Below are 22,029 nucleotides of genomic sequence, written 5' to 3' on the forward strand. Positions count from 1 at the left end.
TATATATATATATATATATATATATATATATATACGCAAAACACTGCTAAACACGGCATGTAAAAGCGGCAAAACTGAAGTTTTAAATGTTGGTTACTATCTGTCAAGTTAAATCGTTCAAGAGAGGTTGTAAAACCGTCCCATGTACATGAAGCCATACAAAAAATGAGTGGTTAAACCCACTTTTTTCATCCTTATCTGTTCTTTTATACTGCTTTTTAATATAACAAATGCAAACATTTTGGAGGTGGAATGAAATGTTTAGTGCAACACTTTTAGTAATTAAAGCTGAGTTCCACCCAAAAATCCGCTTTTTGGATCCCCATCCGATGTCACATTTGGCACCTTTCGATGGGGGGCAGAAACCTGTATAATCCAGGTATTTGCTCCTACTTCCAGACATAGATCGCTGCAGATTCCGCGGTGATCTACACCATGTTTGGCCCCTCCTCTGCCGCCCCCGCTGTCTTCTGGGAGACGCACAGGTCCTAGAAGACAGCAGGGACCAGTGTGATCACGCACAGCGACTCGCACATGCGCGGTAGGGAACCAGGCTGTGAAGGCGCAAGGCTTCATTTCATGATTCCCTTACCGAAGATGCCGTTGCCTGCACTCGGGAGCCGAGGAACAGATTGGCTTTGGATGAGGACATCAGGTGCGCCATGGACAGGTAAGGGTCCTAATATTAAAAGTGACTGACTTTTAATTTTTTTTTTTAAATCCACTTTAAATAATGCATTTTTTATAGATGGCAATACAGCAGATGAGGAAGAATAAGTAAGAATGAGGATTTGGTTACAGAAAAGGGACAGTCCCTTAAAAAAAGGAACAGTTAGGAGCTATGGGTAGTGATTGGCATCTTTGGGAGTTGTAGGTAGTGAAAGGCAAAGAAACAGAGTTAGAGCCTGCAAAGCGGTAAGTGCCACTGAACATAGTTATATAGTTACATAGTCAGGTTGAAAAAAGTCCATCTGATTCAACAATAAAAAAAAATTTATATATATAAAATATTATATAAAATACAATCCCATATACCCAATCCTATATCCACAGTGCCAGAGCATAAATGATGGGGCACCATTCCTCCCGCTGACCACTGAGTACAAATGATTGAGCAGCAGCCCTCTCACTGACCACAGATACAAATAACAGAGCACTGTTCCTTCCAATGATCATTTATACCAATGATGGATCACCATTCTTCTCACTGACCACTGAACACCAATGATTGAGCACCGCTGCTTTCACTGACCACTGAACACCACTGAACACCACTAATGGAGCACCATTCCTCTCAATAACCAATGATACCAATAATGGAGCACCATTCCTCTCAATAACCAATGATACCAATAATGGAGCACCATTCCTCTCAATAACCAATCATACCAATAATGGAGCACCATTCCTCTCAATGGCCACTGTTACCAATAATGGAGCACCATTCCTCTTATTGACCACTGACACCAATGATGGGACACCATTCCTCCCACTGACTACTGATACCAATTGTGAAGCACCACTGCTTTCACTGACCACTGAACACCACTAATGGAACACCATTCCTCTCTATGACCCCTGATAATAATAGAGCACCATTCCTTTCACTGACCACTGACACCAATGATGGAGCACCATTCTTCCCACTGACCACTTACACCAGTGATGGAGTACCAGTCTATAATTGATTGAAGAGACATTCATTACTTTCACTAGCCACTAACACTGGAGAATTTATTACCCCTACTGACTGATGGCAAAAGGCTATTTATTACCTCCACTAACTACCGATAGTTGGGCATTTAGTACTACCACTGATTCCCAGGCATCTATGAGTGCTACTAAATACCGGGCATTTTTTACTACCACTGATGCCCAGGCATTTATTGCTCCCACTGACGTCTAGGCATTTAATACTACTGCTGATGCTCAGGCTTTTATAACTGCCACGGAATACTGTCACCTTGACATTTATTACTACCAATGATGACTGGGGACAAGTTATAGGTAGCGACAGGCTTAATTTTTAGATTAATAGAAGGAGAGGTATAGGTAGTGATAGGCACCATTATTGAGGAGGGGAGGTGTTATAGGTAGTGAGAGTAATCACTATTGAGGAGGGGAGGAGTTATAGGTAGTGATAGACACCATTATTGGGGAGGGGAGGAGTTATAGGTAGCAATAGGCACCATTATTAAGGAGGGGAGGAGTTATAGGTAGTGAATGTAATCACTATTGAGGAGGGGAGGAGTTATAGGTAGTGATAGGCACCATTATTGAGGAAGGGAAGGAGTTATAGGTAGTGAGAGTAATCACTATTGAGGAGGGGAGGAGTTATAAGTAGTGATAGGCACCATTATTGAGGAGGGGAGGAGTTATAGGTAGTGAGCGTAATCACTATTGAGAGGGAAGGAGTTATAGGTAGTTGTAGACACCATTATTGAGGAGGGGAGGAGTTATAGGTAGTGAGCGTAATCACTATTGAGAGGGAAGGAGTTATAGGTAGTTGTAGACACCATTATTGAGGAGGGGAGGAGTTATAGGTAGTGAGAATAATCATTATTGAGGTAAGGGGAGGCGTTATATTGATAGAACACACTACTGGGGTAAGGGGAGGAGGTATAGGTAGGGATAGGAATCACTATTAGACCCCTTTCACACTGAGGCTCTTTTCAGGCGCTTTCATAGTAAAAAAGCACCTGAAAAGCTCACGAAAACCTATTTCCATTAAATTAATGAATGCTTTCACACTGGGGCAGCGCAGTTAAAAAAAAAATGCTCCTCTCCATTGAAATGAATGAAAAGCTCTTCTAAAGCAATAAGCATTATTATTGATATAGAGGGAGGAGTTATATGTATCGATAGGGATCACTATCGAGATAATGTTCAAAGATTTTTCGTATGAATATTCTCATCTGAAAATTGATACGTGTATGGCCAGCATAGAGCTTGATACACACCTATGCAGTTTGATTTTGATCTGTTTTTGCTGTGCATTTTAATTTTTGCGCACGTGATTTTGCTGCGATTTGCGTTTTTGCATTTTTTTTTTTGCCAATTTGTTGTTGGGCAGATTAAAAAACACAAATTGCTGCAAAAACCCATTACATGCTTTTCTGCAGCGTCTCCATTGAAGTATAGTGAACCAAAAAAGCACAGTTTTGCATTAAAAAAAGTCCCTGACCCATTCCAAATACGCAGAAGCTGAAAAAAGCATGGTTACAGTAGTGATTATTTGCTCTTTTTTGTACTATAAAGGGCTAATTTTAGTTTTGTTTTTTTAAACGCCATTATGTTAGTAGCCGATTAATCGATTATGAAAATAGTAATCGATTAATTTCATAATCGATTAGTTGTCGATTAATCAGTTCGTTGTTTTGGCCCTAGACTCATGATGACGAACATTCTTTTGAAATTCTGTATTTGCTCTTTAAATCAAATTGCGTGTGGTTGAACTTCAAATGCAAAGTTTGAAAAGAAGGGACTGCGATCATCTTGCTTTGCCTGCAGTTCAAATGTAAATCAAAGGAGCGTGTAGCGTCCAAACAAACGCAACACAGGTCTGATCTCCCATGTGCACCGCTCAATGGGATTTTACTGACGTGCGTTCCTAAGGAAGGAAAACAACGCCCGCCAACATAAGCCCTACTGTGTTATTGGGGGGAGTTATAGGTAGAGGCAGCCATGATTGAAGAGTTAACGGCAGGAGTTGTGGGTAGTTATAGGCACCTGGTAATGGGAAGAGATACAGGAAGGGGGAAGCAGGGTTAACAGGAGATGCATAAAGTCCCAACACAATGGACTGCACAATACAATACGTCGATTGACGGAGTACGACCATACTCATACATACTATACAACCAGTATATACTATCACAAAGACATCTTACCATATGCTCCATCTGGGGGGCTCTTTTCTGTGTCATCCTCCATGATGGTTGGCGAGGTTCCAGCTGTGGTTGGCCCCTTAGTGTCTGCTCCTGTTGCTCGGGTGGTGCTGCTATCCTGGTGCACTCATGCAGGGTCCCTATGCTGTTGTTGTGGTTGCCTCCCTTCTTTTCTCCATATATGAGATCACTGTCCTCCAGGCACTCAGCCCCCTCCTCCTCCTCCTCCTATACAGACGATGAATTCCTCAGCCCCTCTCCACCACTCTCAGCATTTCTAGATGTCACACTTACTTCTGCAGAGCCCTAGCCCTGCCTGCCCACATCCTTCATAATGAGCTCACACCCTGCAGATTTCAGGCCAATAGCGAAAGAAGGGGGCGTGGGGTAAGTGGGTGCTGCCCTTATGGAATGCAATCCGCTACCTTTATGCAGTCAAAGTGGGGTCTTTCTTAAAGGGGCAAGCTCTCTTAACACATGAAATTAAAGGGGTATCCCTCCTGGAGTCCAAATTTACAGTCAGTGCGTTTTCAAATAAAGGCTTGTATTATGTTTGAAATAAGGTTTTTTTTTGCTTTGTTTTTATTCTAAATATGAATGCTTTGTCTGATTTAAGTGCATTTTAAAGGAACATTCCGTCCTTAACCCCTTGTCTACCAAGGTCTATTTACAACTGTCCTGGTATTTAAGTGGTTAAAACAACCTCACAACCTGTTTTGTATTTCTTTTTTTTTTTTTTTACCGGTGATCGGCTTTCATATACGGCCCCATTCACACTTCGCATAGCGAGAACGCATGTTCACACTTGCATTTTTTTTGCGTGTTTCCGCACGTCGTGCATAGGGAAGCCCTTTTACTGGAATGGGCTGCCCTGTGCTTGACAAAAGTGCCAAAGAAGTTCCACCAACATTTTCAGAGTGTTGCGTGTTTTTCAACAAGGATTTCGGTGCATTTGTAGAGCGTTTTCCAGACGACAAACCGCGCGTCTGCTAATTGCATTTGGACTGCCATTAGAAATGAATGGCATTGTTAGTGTGTGCGCACGTTGCAGCGCGTTTTTCACTCATTTTTAAAATAAGCACGCATTTCCTAAGAGTTTTGTCACTTGTTTAGGAAACGCGTGTTGAATGGGGACTAAATTTGATCTCGGGAGCTGTAAAGCCACCCTATCACTTTTAAACTGCATTCACGTTTAGCATCTTGTGAACACATGTGAAATCGCACTGCGTTTATGTGCATTTTTTTGTCCCATGCGTGACAAACGTGGCAAAGTAGCTCATGCACCTTTTTGAGGCTAGGTTCACAACTAGCATTATGTGAACATGCATTTTTTTTATGTTGCGTTTTCACACTACACACATGGGTACCCACTCCAACTTCCGCTCAGTTTTTCTAGGCTATCAGTTCTCAACCTCAGTCCTCAAGTACCTCCAATGGGCCATGTTTTCAGGTTTTCCTTTACTTTGCACAGCTGTTTTAAATCAATATCAATGACATGGTATTGATAAGAGTTATTTTATCTAAGGGAAGTTCCCAAAATATGGCCCCCTGGGGGTACTTGAGGATTAGGGATGAGCTTGGTGTTCGTCTCGAACGCATGTTCGACTCGAACATCGGCCATTCGTCTGTTCGGCAAATTCAGAACTTTGTGGACCGTTCGCACCAAATTCGTGTGGTACGAACGGCCCACAATGCATTACGCCATCGCAGTGCATTGCTGGCTCATGATTGGACAAGCATGCACTGTAACCAATCACAGCACCGGCAGCGAGGAGAGCCATAATTGGCCACAGGCAGGATGCCTGTGGCCAATTATAGCTCAGGGGGTTTAGTACACGCCCCACACTATATAAGGCCGCCAGTGCGACGGCCTTGTGTAGTGTGTTCCGGCGTGCAGGGAAAGAGTAAGATAGGCAGGGACAGTGTTCTTTTCTCAGCCATTTGCAGGAGTTAAAGTGGGTGTTGTGTGCCTCCAGCACAGTATACACCTGTATCTACCCTTTTTTGCTGGTGTTCTCTAATACAGGCATCTGCAGGAGTTAGTGGGTGTTGTGTGCCTCTAGCACAGTATACACCTGTATCTACCCTTTATTGCTGGTGTTCTCTAATACAGGCATCTGCAGGATTTAAAGTAGGTGTTGTGTGCCTCCAGCACAGTATACACCTGAAGATGTGAACCTTATTGCTGGTCTTGTCTGTTGCATAACTTGCATATTAGCCTTTAAAATTAGCACCTTTGATTTTGAGTGTTTGCGTCCCATAGACTTTAATAAGGTTCTAAAGTTCCTATGAATTTTTGGTCCATTCGAAGATTCTGGTTGAGGTTGAGAACCACTGGCCGAGGTGATTCGACCGAAAGTTCTCCTCTCCCCCTCCCTCCCTGCAGTCATCTGGGACATGTCACAGGTCCCAGAAGACTGCGGGACTATTCAAAATGTGCAGGGCAGCTCACGAATGCGTAGTGGGCACCCAGCTGTGAAGCCACAAACTTTTTACAGCCGGCTGCCCACAGTTGAGATGCGGGGGACAGAAGAAGGAATGAAGGGATGGTTCTTGTGGATTCTGGGACAGGTGAGTGGCTGTTTATTAAAAGTCAGCTGCTACAGCTTTTGTAGCTCCTGATTTTTAATAAACACAAAAATGACTGGAGTGCCGCTTTAGGTTCCTCTGAAACTCATATTTGATATGTTTCCATTATTCTCCCAACTTCTCTAAATAGCTTCTCTGACTGCAAAAGTCGCAAGAGGGATGCCTGTGACAATTCTGACACGTACAATAAAGTGGAACTATAGAACATCCTTATTGTCCACAAATAGTCCATATACATCCACTGCTGAGGCTCGGTGCAATAGAAGTTGGACTTCCTTCCAACTTGATCCGACTATTTAGGAGCCTGTACATGGGCTAAAATGGGACCCAAGTTGGACCAAAGTAGTGTGGGAACCTTTTCTAAAGTCGGAGCGACTTGTGTAGCATCAGTTAAGATGGCTCTCATATGAATTTGAATATTGCAATGTCGAATATGACTGAACTCCCATGCATGCGTAGGAGTGACGTCATCCCCACTTGGCCATACTACTAATACCATAGTCTATGATTGCCAGTCCATCTCAGGGGCAAGGTCAAGCTCCTACATACAATGGAGAATGAATGTAGCCATCCTCTAACGGGAATTCTGATTACAGCAGCAATAAAGGAGGCCAACAACAACAGAAAGCACCTTTCTGAATGAAGTCATTTTAAAGGTTGTGCTGCCAAATGTCCACCAATACAAGCATTGTTCTGTCTATTAATATCCTAGGGAATGGCCAGAATAGTTGCTCAATGGATGATTACTACAAGTCTCATCTGATTAAACCATCTAGGTGGTAAGGCATACTAGGACTTCTATCAGTAAGTCACCTACAGTACAGTATTTCTGCAATTTACCTGGACAATTAATTTCTAGAACCTAGCTAGGTCATTGTAGCTTGTTTGTAAATGGTGACCAGAGATCAGGTTGATGTAAGGATATGTACACTTTAGACGGATTCAATTTCTGTTACATTTCTAGACGTTACTTGTCTCATGTCCTCATTAATAATTGACAAGGCAGAAAGGTAATAATGAGATCCTTTCAGCTAGTGTGAATCATACAATCTACAGAGATCATGTCATTGTACTGTGTACCCTTTATAAATGCCCCATGGTTACCATGTACCTCTGGGTGCATCCAACCTGCCTTAGGTGCTCGTTATCATGTGTCCATCCATTACCAGTGCAACGCCAGTGCTACAGGATCACAAATAACCAAATTCTAGCATGTCCTATGAAATGTAAAAAAAAAAAAAAAAAAAAAAAAAGACATGGCAGGGTCTCCAAAGTTTGCCTCCCACAGCTTGCAATATGTTCCACATAAGTATCCTGTGCCATAAACCCTGAAAACTCTCCATGCCACTTACTAAATACCTTGGATTGCCCACTTTCCAAAAAGGGGTCATTTGGGTGGATATTTGTACTGTCCTGGCATCTAAAGCCTCAAGAAATAAGATAGGTCATCAATACATCAGGACTGATCAATTTTAAAATATACAGTGCCTTGAAAAAGTATTCCTACCCCTTGAAATGTTCCACATTTTGTCATGCTACAACCAAAAATGTAAATTTATTTTGTTGAGATTTTATGTGATAGACCAAAATAAAGCGGCACATAAATGTGAAGTGGAAGGAAAATGATAAATGGTTTTCAATTTTTTTTACAAATAAATATCTAAAGAGTGTGGCATGGATTTGTATTCAATAGTCAATACTTTGTAGAACCTCCTTTCGTTGCAACTACAGCTGCAAGTCTTTTTGGGGATGTCTCTACCAGCTTTGCACATCTAGAGAGTGAAATGTTTGCCCATTCTTTGCAAAATATCTCAAGCTCTGTCAGATTGGATGGAGAGCATCTGTGAACAGCAATTTTTAAGTCTTGCCACAGATTCTCAATTGGATTTAGGTCTGGACTTTGACTGCGCCATTCTAACACATGCATATGCTTTGATCTAAACCATTCCTTTGTAGCTCTGGCTCTATGTTTAGGGTTGTTGTCCTGCTGGAAGGTGAACCTCCAGCCCAATCTCAAGTCTTTTGCCCTGTATTTGGCTCCTTCCATCTTCCCATTAACTCTGACCAGCTTCCCTGTCCGTGCTGAAGAAAAGCATCCCCACAACATGATGCTGCCACCACCATGTTTCACAGTGGGGATTGTGTGTTCAGGGTGATATGCAGTGTTAGTTTTCTGCCACACATAGCATTTTGCTTTTAGGCCAAAAAAGTTCAATTTTGGTCTCATCTGACCAGAGCACCTTCTTCCACATGTTTGCTGTGTCCCCCACATGGCTTCTCGTAAATTATGGAGTGCACAACTAATATTTGTCCTGTGGACAGATTCTCCCACCTGAGCTGTGGATCTCTTTATCTCCTCCAGAGTTACCATGAGCCTCTTGGCTGCTTCTCTGATTAATGCTCTCTTTCCCTGGCCTGCCAGTTTAGGTGGACGGCCATGTCTTGGTAGGTTTGCAGTTGTGTCATACTCTTTCCATTTTCATATTATGGATTGAACAGTGCTCCGAGAGATGTTCAAAGCTTGGGATATTTTTTATAACCTAACCCTGCTTTAAATTTCTCCACAACTTTATCCCTGACCTGTCTGAAGTGTTCCTTGGCCTTCATGGTGCTCTTTGTTCACTAAGATTCTCTATAGGGCTTCACAAAACAGCTGTATTTATTGGATTTATTTCGTTCGTATTCGTTGAAATTTGATATTTATGTATGTATAGACATTCGTGATAATGATTCGTAGTTTGGAAAGTCGTTTGTTTATTGAATCTTTAAACACACACAATGACAATATCTCTTCTCTTCGGCTCAAATACAATACAACACCCTTCTCACTCAGTTCTCAGGAATGCACTTTGCCAGTAATCCAACCTCCAGCACAAAATTAATCAGCTGATTGGTCTATAAGATTTACTTTGAGCTGACCTTTTGTTTCATTAGATCATTAAAGAATTACTGAATCATGTAGAATTAATTTGTTATATTTCTTTTGTATTAGTTTGTATTAGTTGTAATTCGTTATTTTTTTATTCGGATGCATCCGAATGTCCGAAAGATGCAAAATTCAGCCGAATTTCAAATTCGTTACGAAACGAATTGCACAAGCCTAAATTAAAAAGTAAATTTAGATACCGTGTTGCATGACTGAGTAATTGTCATTCAAATTGTAACAGTGCTGAAATCTGAAAAATATATTTAACTTGGTACTTTGCTAGCTGTGAATAATATGTACCAGAGATGAAAAACCACATCCTGACAAGATGGGTTCAGAGGCACGAACTGAAACTAGTCTTCCATCACCAGCGGAAAACAGGTCATGCACCCATAAGCTGACAAGTGAATGAAACATGTTCCAGGTGAAACTACTGTAGAAGTTATAACCAAAGGGAAGATGAGCTGTCCTCTCCTCAAACAGGCTGACATCATATTCAAGGTCAGGTTTTGTTTAGGACCTCATAACACGGAATATCCCTCTTTCTGCAGTACAGTCCCCCTACATAGCAAGCTGTCCCACCCATGTCACATGGAATGTCCTGTTGGGTGAAGGGCAGCATACAAGTTGCAGCAGAAGGCAGGAATAGGTGTGCACCACAATTTTTTTTATTTTGCAGAAAGCATCCTCCATTTTTTTCAGGGAATGTCTGTGTAGCACTACACCTGCAGGGGCTGTAGATGACCGGGTTCCCCATTCCTGCAGAGCCAGGCAATTAGCATTTTCCACTTTCATCCAGACGCAAGGAATAGTCTTTGAGCTTGTTGTTTTGTTGTTTATGTAGTACAAGGTAGGTGTTAGAAGAGAGTAAAATGTTTGATCTTTCTGCTTACCAGGAAGATGGTCAGGTAAAACTTAGGCCGCGTACACACGGGCGGACTGTCTGACGGACTTGGTCCGCTGAAACGTGTTTCAGCGGACAGTCCGCTCGTGTGTGGGCTTCAGCGGACTTTTTCAGCGGACAGTCTGGCGGACTAAGTCTTTCGGAATTTCCGTAATATTGTCCGTCCAACTTTGGTTTCAGCGGACAGTCCGCTCGTGAGTAGGCAAGTTGGACGGACTAAGTATGACGCATGTAGTGATGGCCGAACGGTTCGCCCGGCGGTCGTTTCGCGGCGAATTTCCGACATTCGCGGTCCGCACGTTCGAACGCCTTTTTCCGTCGTTCGCCGCGGCGGACTTACGTGTTTAATGTATACAAGAACTTTAACCTTTGGTGACACGTTTATCATGTGATACAGGACAGCCAATTGAGACATGACAGCACATGGACACTTGTACATTCCCCCTAACCTATAAATACACCCGATCCGGTGGCCATTTTACATTCTTTCTTCTGTTAAGATAGGGACAGGTTCCTGTGTGGAGTAGGGAGAGATAAACCACTAGCTATTTGGTACACAAAAGTTCTTTTCAGGACTGGTATAGGTGTTAGGTGTTGATAGGTTTGCTGTGCTGCTGATTCTTGCAGCAGCCTGAGTGTCTTTTGTTAGTTTAGAGAAAGGGAAAGGACGGTGTATGCTACAGGGACAGCCAGATTAGTCTTTCATCATCATCATCATCATCATCATCATTAGCTGTTACTATCAAGGTCCACAAAAGAGCTGTTCCAGTAACCACTAATCGTTCTCTTTTTTTGCCAATTTGTATAGGGACAGGAAGGAAGCAGTGTTGTCAGGCAGTGAGGGTAATTTTAAAGACTTGCTGTTATTATTAGTTCCACAAAGGTTCTTTTCAGGACTGGTATCAGTGGTACAGTAATAGGCTTGTACATGTATAATATTCTTTCTTCCAAATATAGAAAGGATATTATACTTGACTGCTGCCCTTCTGCTGCAGTCTGCTAAACATTCACAACTCACTTGTTCCACAAAAGTTCTTATAAGGACTGGTAACTTGGTATAGGGTGCTACGGTACATAGGCTTGAGTGCGGTACAGTCTGCTGTTCTGTAAGGACCGCTATCGGTCCACAATAGATAGGGTTGACGTGCACCACTGCTGACCGCTGCCCTATACTGCAGCAGTCCTTCAGCGGTATAGGGACTGACGTACAGTCTGCTAATCACTAACACACAACCTGCTTGTTCCACAAAAGTTCTTATAAGGACTGGTAACTTGGTATAGGGTGCTACGGTACATAGGCTTGAGTGCGGTACAGTCTGCTGTTCTGTAAGGACCGCTATCGGTCCACAATAGATAGGGTTGACGTGCACCACTGCTGACCGCTGCCCTATACTGCAGCAGTCCTTCAGCGGTATAGGGACTGACGTACAGTCTGCTAAAAACTAATACACAACCTGCTTGGTCCACAAAAGTTCTTATAAGGACTGGTAACTTGGTATAGGGTGCTACGGTACATAGGCTTGAGTGCGGTACAGTCTGCTGTTCTGTAAGGACCGCTATCGGTCCACAATAGATAGGGTTGACGTGCACCACTGCTGACCGCTCACCTATACTGCAGCAGTCCTTCAGCGGTATAGGGACTGACGTACAGTCTGCTAAACACTAATACACAACCTGCTTGTTCCACAAAAGTTCTTATAAGGACTGGTAACTTGGTATAGGGTGCTACGGTACATAGGCTTGAGTGCGGTACAGTCTGCTGTTCTGTAAGGACCGCTATCGGTCCACAATAGATAGGGTTGACGTGCACCACTGCTGACCGCTCACCTATACTGCAGCAGTCCTTCAGCGGTATAGGGACTGACGTACAGTCTGCTAATCACTAACACACAACCTGCTTGTTCCACAAAAGTTCTTATAAGGACTGGTAACTTGGTATAGGGTGCTACGGTACATAGGCTTGAGTGCGGTACAGTCTGCTGTTCTGTAAGGACCGCTATCGGTCCACAATAGATAGGGTTGACGTGCACCACTGCTGACCGCTCACCTATACTGCAGCAGTCCTTCAGCGGTATAGGGACTGACGTACAGTCTGCTAAACACTAATACACAACCTGCTTGTTCCACAAAAGTTCTTATAAGGACTGGTAACTTGGTATAGGGTGCTACGGTACATAGGCTTGAGTGCGGTACAGTCTGCTGTTCTGTAAGGACCGCTATCGGTCCACAATAGATAGGGTTGACGTGCACCACTGCTGACCGCTCACCTATACTGCAGCAGTCCTTCAGCGGTATAGGGACTGACGTACAGTCTGCTAAAAACTAATACACAACCTGCTTGGTCCACAAAAGTTCTTATAAGGACTGGTAACTTGGTATAGGGTGCTACGGTACATAGGCTTGAGTGCGGTACAGTCTGCTGTTCTGTAAGGACCGCTATCGGTCCACAATAGATAGGGTTGACGTGCACCACTGCTGACCGCTCACCTATACTGCAGCAGTCCTTCAGCGGTATAGGGACTGACGTACAGTCTGCTAAACACTAATACACAACCTGCTTGTTCCACAAAAGTTCTTATAAGGACTGGTAACTTGGTATAGGGTGCTACGGTACATAGGCTTGAGTGCGGTACAGTCTGCTGTTCTGTAAGGACCGCTATCGGTCCACAATAGATAGGGTTGACGTGCACCACTGCTGACCGCTGCCCTATACTGCAGCAGTCCTTCAGCGGTATAGGGACTGACGTACAGTCTGCTAAAAACTAATACACAACCTGCTTGGTCCACAAAAGTTCTTATAAGGACTGGTAACTTGGTATAGGGTGCTACGGTACATAGGCTTGAGTGCGGTACAGTCTGCTGTTCTGTAAGGACCGCTATCGGTCCACAATAGATAGGGTTGACGTGCACCACTGCTGACCGCTCACCTATACTGCAGCAGTCCTTCAGCGGTATAGGGACTGACGTACAGTCTGCTAAACACTAATACACAACCTGCTTGTTCCACAAAAGTTCTTATAAGGACTGGTAACTTGGTATAGGGTGCTACGGTACATAGGCTTGAGTGCGGTACAGTCTGCTGTTCTGTAAGGACCGCTATCGGTCCACAATAGATAGGGTTGACGTGCACCACTGCTGACCGCTCACCTATACTGCAGCAGTCCTTCAGCGGTATAGGGACTGACGTACAGTCTGCTAATCACTAACACACAACCTGCTTGTTCCACAAAAGTTCTTATAAGGACTGGTAACTTGGTATAGGGTGCTACGGTACATAGGCTTGAGTGCGGTACAGTCTGCTGTTCTGTAAGGACCGCTATCGGTCCACAATAGATAGGGTTGACGTGCACCACTGCTGACCGCTCACCTATACTGCAGCAGTCCTTCAGCGGTATAGGGACTGACGTACAGTCTGCTAAACACTAATACACAACCTGCTTGTTCCACAAAAGTTCTTATAAGGACTGGTAACTTGGTATAGGGTGCTACGGTACATAGGCTTGAGTGCGGTACAGTCTGCTGTTCTGTAAGGACCGCTATCGGTCCACAATAGATAGGGTTGACGTGCACCACTGCTGACCGCTCACCTATACTGCAGCAGTCCTTCAGCGGTATAGGGACTGACGTACAGTCTGCTAAAAACTAATACACAACCTGCTTGGTCCACAAAAGTTCTTATAAGGACTGGTAACTTGGTATAGGGTGCTACGGTACATAGGCTTGAGTGCGGTACAGTCTGCTGTTCTGTAAGGACCGCTATCGGTCCACAATAGATAGGGTTGACGTGCACCACTGCTGACCGCTGCCCTATACTGCAGCAGTCCTTCAGCGGTATAGGGACTGACGTACAGTCTGCTAAACACTAATACACAACCTGCTTGGTCCACAAAAGTTCTTATAAGGACTGGTAACTTGGTATAGGGTGCTACGGTACATAGGCTTGAGTGCGGTACAGTCTGCTGTTCTGTAAGGACCGCTATCGGTCCACAATAGATAGGGTTGACGTGCACCACTGCTGACCGCTCACCTATACTGCAGCAGTCCTTCAGCGGTATAGGGACTGACGTACAGTCTGCTAATCACTAACACACAACCTGCTTGTTCCACAAAAGTTCTTATAAGGACTGGTAACTTGGTATAGGGTGCTACGGTACATAGGCTTGAGTGCGGTACAGTCTGCTGTTCTGTAAGGACCGCTATCGGTCCACAATAGATAGGGTTGACGTGCACCACTGCTGACCGCTGCCCTATACTGCAGCAGTCCTTCAGCGGTATAGGGACTGACGTACAGTCTGCTAAACACTAATACACAACCTGCTTGGTCCACAAAAGTTCTTATAAGGACTGGTAACTTGGTATAGGGTGCTACGGTACATAGGCTTGAGTGCGGTACAGTCTGCTGTTCTGTAAGGACCGCTATCGGTCCACAATAGATAGGGTTGACGTGCACCACTGCTGACCGCTCACCTATACTGCAGCAGTCCTTCAGCGGTATAGGGACTGACGTACAGTCTGCTAATCACTAACACACAACCTGCTTGTTCCACAAAAGTTCTTATAAGGACTGGTAACTTGGTATAGGGTGCTACGGTACATAGGCTTGAGTGCGGTACAGTCTGCTGTTCTGTAAGGACCGCTATCGGTCCACAATAGATAGGGTTGACGTGCACCACTGCTGACCGCTGCCCTATACTGCAGCAGTCCTTCAGCGGTATAGGGACTGACGTACAGTCTGCTAAACACTAATACACAACCTGCTTGGTCCACAAAAGTTCTTATAAGGACTGGTAACTTGGTATAGGGTGCTACGGTACATAGGCTTGAGTGCGGTACAGTCTGCTGTTCTGTAAGGACCGCTATCGGTCCACAATAGATAGGGTTGACGTGCACCACTGCTGACCGCTGCCCTATACTGCAGCAGTCCTTCAGCGGTATAGGGACTGACGTACAGTCTGCTAAACACTAATACACAACCTGCTTGGTCCACAAAAGTTCTTATAAGGACTGGTAACTTGGTATAGGGTGCTACGGTACATAGGCTTGAGTGCGGTACAGTCTGCTGTTCTGTAAGGACCGCTATCGGTCCACAATAGATAGGGTTGACGTGCACCACTGCTGACCGCTCACCTATACTGCAGCAGTCCTTCAGCGGTATAGGGACTGACGTACAGTCTGCTAATCACTAACACACAACCTGCTTGTTCCACAAAAGTTCTTATAAGGACTGGTAACTTGGTATAGGGTGCTACGGTACATAGGCTTGAGTGCGGTACAGTCTGCTGTTCTGTAAGGACCGCTATCGGTCCACAATAGATAGGGTTGACGTGCACCACTGCTGACCGCTCACCTATACTGCAGCAGTCCTTCAGCGGTATAGGGACTGACGTACAGTCTGCTAATCACTAACACACAACCTGCTTGTTCCACAAAAGTTCTTATAAGGACTGGTAACTTGGTATAGGGTGCTACGGTACATAGGCTTGAGTGCGGTACAGTCTGCTGTTCTGTAAGGACCGCTATCGGTCCACAATAGATAGGGTTGACGTGCACCACTGCTGACCGCTGCCCTATACTGCAGCAGTCCTTCAGCGGTATAGGGACTGACGTACAGTCTGCTAAACACTAATACACAACCTGCTTGGTCCACAAAAGTTCTTATAAGGACTGGTAACTTGGTATAGGGTGCTACGGTACATAGGCTTGAGTGCGGTACAGTCTGCTGTTCTGTAAGGACCGCTATCGGTCCACAATAGATAGGGTTGACGTGCACCACTGCTGACCGCTGCCCTATACTGCAGCAGTCCTTCAGCGGTATAGGGACTGACGTACAGTCTGCTAAACACTAATACACAACCTGCTTGGTCCACAAAAGTTCTTATAAGGACTGGTAACTTGGTATAGGGTGCTACGGTACATAGGCTTGAGTGCGGTACAGTCTGCTGTTCTGTAAGGACCGCTATAGGTCCACAATAGATAGGGTTGACGTGCACCACTGCTGACCGCTCACCTATACTGCAGCAGTCCTTCAGCGGTATAGGGACTAAGAGTTTTGTCACAGGGTCATTTAAAAAATGACATGCAGAGGAAGAGGCAGGCCCTTCCGCAGGGGTGGTAGGGGTAGGGCAGGAGCAACAGGCTTGAGCCAAAGTGGGAAGTTGCAGAAGGTGCGTTCAATTACTTTAAAGGATGCACCAGACTTGGTTGAGTGGCTCGCTCAGCCTTACTCTTCTGCACCCTCCTCATCCTCTCGATCTGCACCCTCTTCTTCACTCTCTGCTATGTGCACCCCCAAAGACACTACCACCAACAACACGACCACCACCACCACCACCACATACCTTCCGCTTGAGTCACTGGAATTATTTTCCGATCCATATCAAGAGGACATTTCTGATGCGCAGCCACTCTTGGTATTGGATCAGGAAGAGGAGGTAGCAACAAGCGCTACTCAGCAGTCTGACGCCAGTACCCAGATCAGCCCAAGGAGGAGGTTGGTCCCCGGTGTTGCTGCCTACTCCGAGATCTCTACTTATAGCGGTGGGGAAGGTGACGTTGATGATGACGTGTCTAGTGATGTCACGTGGGTGCCCACAAGAGAGGAAGAGGAGGGGAGTTCAGAGGGAGATATGGACCAGCAGATAGGGAGGAGAAGCAGCAATGACTTACATTGCACAGCAGGGACAAAGCAGACTGCAAATGTATCAGGAGCGAGTCATCGACCATGTACGGTCACATCTGGCGCTCCCAGGACACCGGCACATGGCTCCGCAGTGTGGGCTTTTTTTAACGTGTCCGCTGCTGACAATAGCGTTGCCATCTGCAATCTTTGCAGTCAACGCGTTAGTCGCGGTAAGCCCAATACTCACCTAGGGACGACCGCCTTAAGAAGGCACATGAGCAGCCATCACCGAGCCCAGTGGGAGCAACGGAACACACAAAGCCACACTGCAGGCTCTCACCGTCCAGCCTCGTCTTCTACTTCTCCTTCTCCTCTCTCCTCACAATTGTCCTCCACTCCACCTTCCATCACGCCAAGCTCACATTTTTCTGCAAAAAGGCAGGCTTCCGTGGGCCTAATGTTTGAGCGTAAAAAAATGATGATGCCGGATAACCCTCTTGCCCAACGGTTGGCGGCTGGCTTGTCAGAACTCATAGCCCGCCAACTACTGCCATATAAACTGGTGGACTCGGAGGCCTTTCGCAAATTTGTGGCCATTGGAACACCACAATGGAAGGTCCCAGGAAGGAAGTATTTCTCAGAGAAGGGCATCCCAGAGCTATATGGCCATGTTCAGCGGCAAGTGAATGTATCTCTGGCACACAGTGTCGGTGCCAAGATACATCTGACCACAGACACGTGGTCTAGCAAACACGGGCAGGGAAGGTATATCAGTTTTACTGCCCACTGGGTGAACCTTCTGACGGCCGTCAAGCATGTAACCCGTGGCACCCGTGTAGATTTGGTTTTACCGCCACGGATTGCATGCAGGCCTGACTCTTCTTCTCCTCCTCCTACTCCATCCTCCTCCCTCTCCTCCTCAGCTGCCTCCTCCTTTTCCGCTGCTAGCGTCTCTTCCACTGCACCGCCCAAGCTCCCCAGAACCTATTCCACATGCCAGGTGAGACGTTGCCATGCCGTGCTGCGTCTGTTGTGCCTGGAAGCAAAGAGCCACACTGGCCCGGCACTCCTTTCAGCTTTGCGTTCACAGGCAGATGAGTGGCTAACACCGCTCAATTTGACAGTTGGTAAAGTGGTGTGTGACAACGGTGCCAATCTGCTTAGCGCATTGAAACAGGGCAAAATCACGCACGTGCCGTGCATGGCACACGTCTTAAACTTGGTCGTGCAGCGATTCCTTGTCAAATACCCTGGGGTCCAGGACATCTTGCGGCAGGCAAGGAAAATCTCGGCCCATTTCAGAAGATCTTACACGGCCATGGCTCGCCTTGCTGACATTCAGCGGCGACACCATCTGCCGGTCAGACGTCTTATTTGCGATTGCCCGACGCGATGGAACTCAACCTTCTATATGCTTGATAGGCTGCTCCAGCAGAAACGTGCAGTTAACGTCTACCTGTATGAACTCTGCGAAAGAAACGGTTCTGGGGAGCTGGGTTTTTTTTCACCGCGCCAGTGGCTGCTCATGCGCGACACATGCAGACTTCTGCGGCCATTTGAGGAGATCACCAAACTGGTCAGTCGCAGCCATGGCGCCATCAGTGACATGGTACCTTATGCCTTCTTTCTGGAGCGTGCATTGCGTCGTGTCATTGATCAGGCTGTGGAGGAGCAGGAGCGGGAAGATGAGGAAGTCGCAATGCTGGATGAATTCCCAGGGGGGGCTACTCTATCTGAGACAAGTCAACAACAGGAGTCTGATGAGGAGTCAGAGGAGGATGGTGCCGGGGCGGATGAGCAGGAGCAAGAAGAGCATGCTTTAAACCTTTCTGGGATCCCTGTTGTGCGAGGATGGGGAGAGGAGAATGAAGAGGACGACATTATCCTGGATGATGAGCAGGAGCCAGGCCACCACACCGCTTCCACTTTAGTGCAAATGGGGGCCTTCATGCTCCAGTGTTTTAATAGGGACCCCCGTATAAAAAGCATGAGGGTCAAGGACCAGTACTGGGTGGCAACGTACTTAGACCCCCGGTACAAACACAAAATGGCGGAAATGTTACCGCCGTCGCAGAGGGCTGTCAGAATGCAGCACTTCCAGGCCTTGCTTCGAGAAATGCTGCATTCTGCTTTTGCGTGCGCTGGCAGAGGAGCAATTCCCACTCCCAGAGAAGGATTTGCGGGTACCAATCCAACAGCGCCTGCAAGAAGAGGCCGGTTTGAAGATGTGTTGGTGACTTCGGATATGAGGTCATTCTTTCAGCCGACCCATCGACAGGTGTCATCCGGATCCAGCATCAGGGAACGCCTAGACCGTCAGGTGTCCGACTACATTGGGTTAACGGCCGATGTGGACGCTCTGAGGAGTGATGAACCCCTAGACTACTGGGTGGGCAGGCTTGACCTCTGGCCAGAGCTTGCCCAATTTGCAATCGAACTGTTGGCTTGCCCCTCATCCAGTGTCCTGTCCGAAAGGACGTTCAGCGCAGCAGGGGGGATTGTGACCGATAAGCGTACTCGCCTAGCTCACCACAGTGTTAACTACCTCACATTTCTAAAAATGAATGAGGCATGGATCTCGGAGGAATTCAACACATGTGACCAGTAGACCATGTATATGTCTATAAACTATTTTTTTAATCAAGCACACAGACCTTCTTAATTCATTTGGCTCACTTCCTTGACCCAAAAAAGCACACCGTACTATATGCCCCTACCCTCCTCTTTGAAGAGGTTGAGCGGTGTCATATTTCTACTGGGGCTGCTTATGATATCCCTGTGCTGTGCTGACTTCCTCCTGGGGGTTCTTATTATGAAGGGATCACACTATCCCTGTGCTGTGCTGACTTCCTCCTGGGGGTTCTTATTATGAGGGGATCACACCATCCCTGTGCTGTGCTGACTTCCTCCTGGGGCTGCTTACGGTGCTGCTGTCAGTGCTGTATGTCACGGTGCTGCTGTCAGCGCTGTATGTCACGGTGCTGCTGTCAGCGCTGTATGTCACGGTGCTGCTGTCAGCGCTGTATGTCACGGTGCTGCTGTCAGCGCTGTATGTCACGGTGCTGCTGTCAGCGCTGTATGTCACGGTGCTGCTGTCAGCGCTGTATGTCACGGTGCTGCTGTCAGCGCTGTATGTCACGGTGCTGCTGTCAGCGCTGTATGTCACGGTGCTGCTGTCAGCGCTGTATGTCACGGTGCTGCTGTCAGCGCTGTATGTCACGGTGCTGCTGTCAGCGCTGTATGTCACGGTGCTGCTGTCAGCGCTGTATGTCACGGTGCTGCTGTCAGCGCTGTATGTCACGGTGCTGCTGTCAGCGCTGTATGTCACGGTGCTGCTGTCAGTGCTCTGTATTACGGTGCTGCTGTCAGATGCCTCTATCACGGTGCATGTGTCATTCCGGTATGTCACGCTGCTGGTGATCATCTCCTGCACCCTCTTCTTTGCCTACCCTGGTCCCTGACCTTCCCTCTCCTCCATTGCCTTCATTAGCTCCATAGTCCTGAATTGTTAGAACAATTTCCCAAATAAAATAAAAATGCTTGTAGTTATCGATCCCAAATTCACCTCATACATGTATTATGTCATTGTCCAGATGGTGGGACTACGTTTTACCCCCTAATAATTACCACGTGGCCGCAAATTCGACATGAAGGTTTGCAAAGTTCGCCTCCCATTGAAGTCAATGGGGCCCGCGGCGAACGGTCGGTTTCGCGAACGTTTGGGTCCGTTCGCATTTCGCGTTCGCGAAACGTCCCGTCGGAAGTTCGTCCATCACTAGACGCATGCCCAGAAAGGATTTACAGGGCGGAAGCGCTCAGTCTTGTAAAACTAGTGTTCGTATTGAAGCTAGCATATTCGTCATGCTGCTAATTTTGTGTTTTTTTAATATAGCCCGTTCTTTTTTTCTTCATAATGCAAGAAAAGTGAAGTAGCTTTGCTGCTTATATTCACACAGAGTTATCCCAAATGTTTTTATTCATCCTCATCCTATGATTAATATTCCAATTTTATAAAGATATTTTTTAAAAAAAATAAAATAAAATAAAATAAATATATATATATATAAAAAAAAAAAAAAATATATATATATATATATATATAAAAAAAAAAAATATATATATATATATATATATATATATATATATATATATATATATATATATATATATATATATATATATATATATATATATATATATATATATATATATATATATATATATATATATAAAAATTAAAGAATTTATATATTACTATATATTTTTGGAACTACTATTGTCAGTTAAAAATGATTTATTTATTTATTTTTATTTTTTTTGTGGGGGGGGGGGGGGGGTTTGAAACAAGATGGACTTGCGGTTTTTTTGGCCAAGCAGGACTATGTAAGTAGAGATAGATAGATAGATAGATAGATAGATACCCAAACCAGCATTTTAGCTTACACATGATTGAATGTTCAAAATCAGCAGAGCTTCCCCTCATTTCAAATGTTAAGCCTCAAATTTACAGCGACTGCACTTCCAAGTGCACTTGCAGTGCTTTAAAAATTGCACTTGAAGTTAGCATATTTCTATTAACATGAACGTGTGTTTTGTAAATAACCCCCAGAGTCTTTTGACATGTAGCTGCCTACTCACAAATAAACTCTGTTTTTTTAAGCCAAAATAACAAAAAAAAACATACAATATTTTTGGAAATAATAAATATTTATTTTTCGGCAGAACAAAACTAAATCAAGAGGGAGGCAACACTGGAGACAATTTTGACGTTTGTGAAGCCTTTTGTCCCCCAGTGAGTGGCCACCAAAATTCAGAACCTGTGTAACATGTAAATAGGGAGCACAACATGGTCCTAGAATCCCAAAGACCAGGAACAGCAGCAGATGAGATCTATGTCCCCAGACTGTGGTACTACAACAGCCTGCGTCTTCTGTCAGAGCAGACTGAAGCCAGGCAGTCACTTCTGACTCTTCCGTCTAGCCTTCCCTCCACGCTTCGCTGGAGGCTGTGCCTCTGGTGGTGGACTTGTGGTAGGAGGAGGAGGAGGATGAGGATGAGGAGGAGGAGGAGCAGTAGGGTCTGTGTTATTCAGTCTGGTGGTCGG

The 22,029-nt window shown here is 45.4% G+C and overlaps 1 protein-coding gene across 2 annotated transcripts in view; it reads right to left on the reverse strand.

Moving 5' to 3' along the window:
- The window catches only part of SLC44A2 (solute carrier family 44 member 2 (CTL2 blood group)), a 171,554-nt gene extending 167,368 nt beyond the window's left edge, over nt 1-4,186 (reverse strand). The window contains exon 1 of one of the 2 annotated variants that reach the window (XM_077470237.1): nt 3,891-4,186. In XM_077470237.1, coding sequence (XP_077326363.1) covers nt 3,891-3,933 — 43 coding nt within the window. In that variant the 5' untranslated portion in view covers nt 3,934-4,186. The remainder of the gene's footprint in view (nt 1-3,890) is intronic. The other variant, XM_077470238.1, reaches the window with a different exon arrangement.
- Nucleotides 4,187-22,029: the final 17,843 nt, after the last annotated feature.

The sequence above is a fragment of the Lithobates pipiens genome, unplaced genomic scaffold (assembly GCF_037356315.1).
Source record: "Lithobates pipiens isolate NorthernLeopardFrog02 unplaced genomic scaffold, aLitPip1_a1.2 Scaffold_8, whole genome shotgun sequence".
Classification (NCBI taxonomy): Eukaryota; Metazoa; Chordata; class Amphibia; order Anura; family Ranidae; genus Lithobates; species Lithobates pipiens.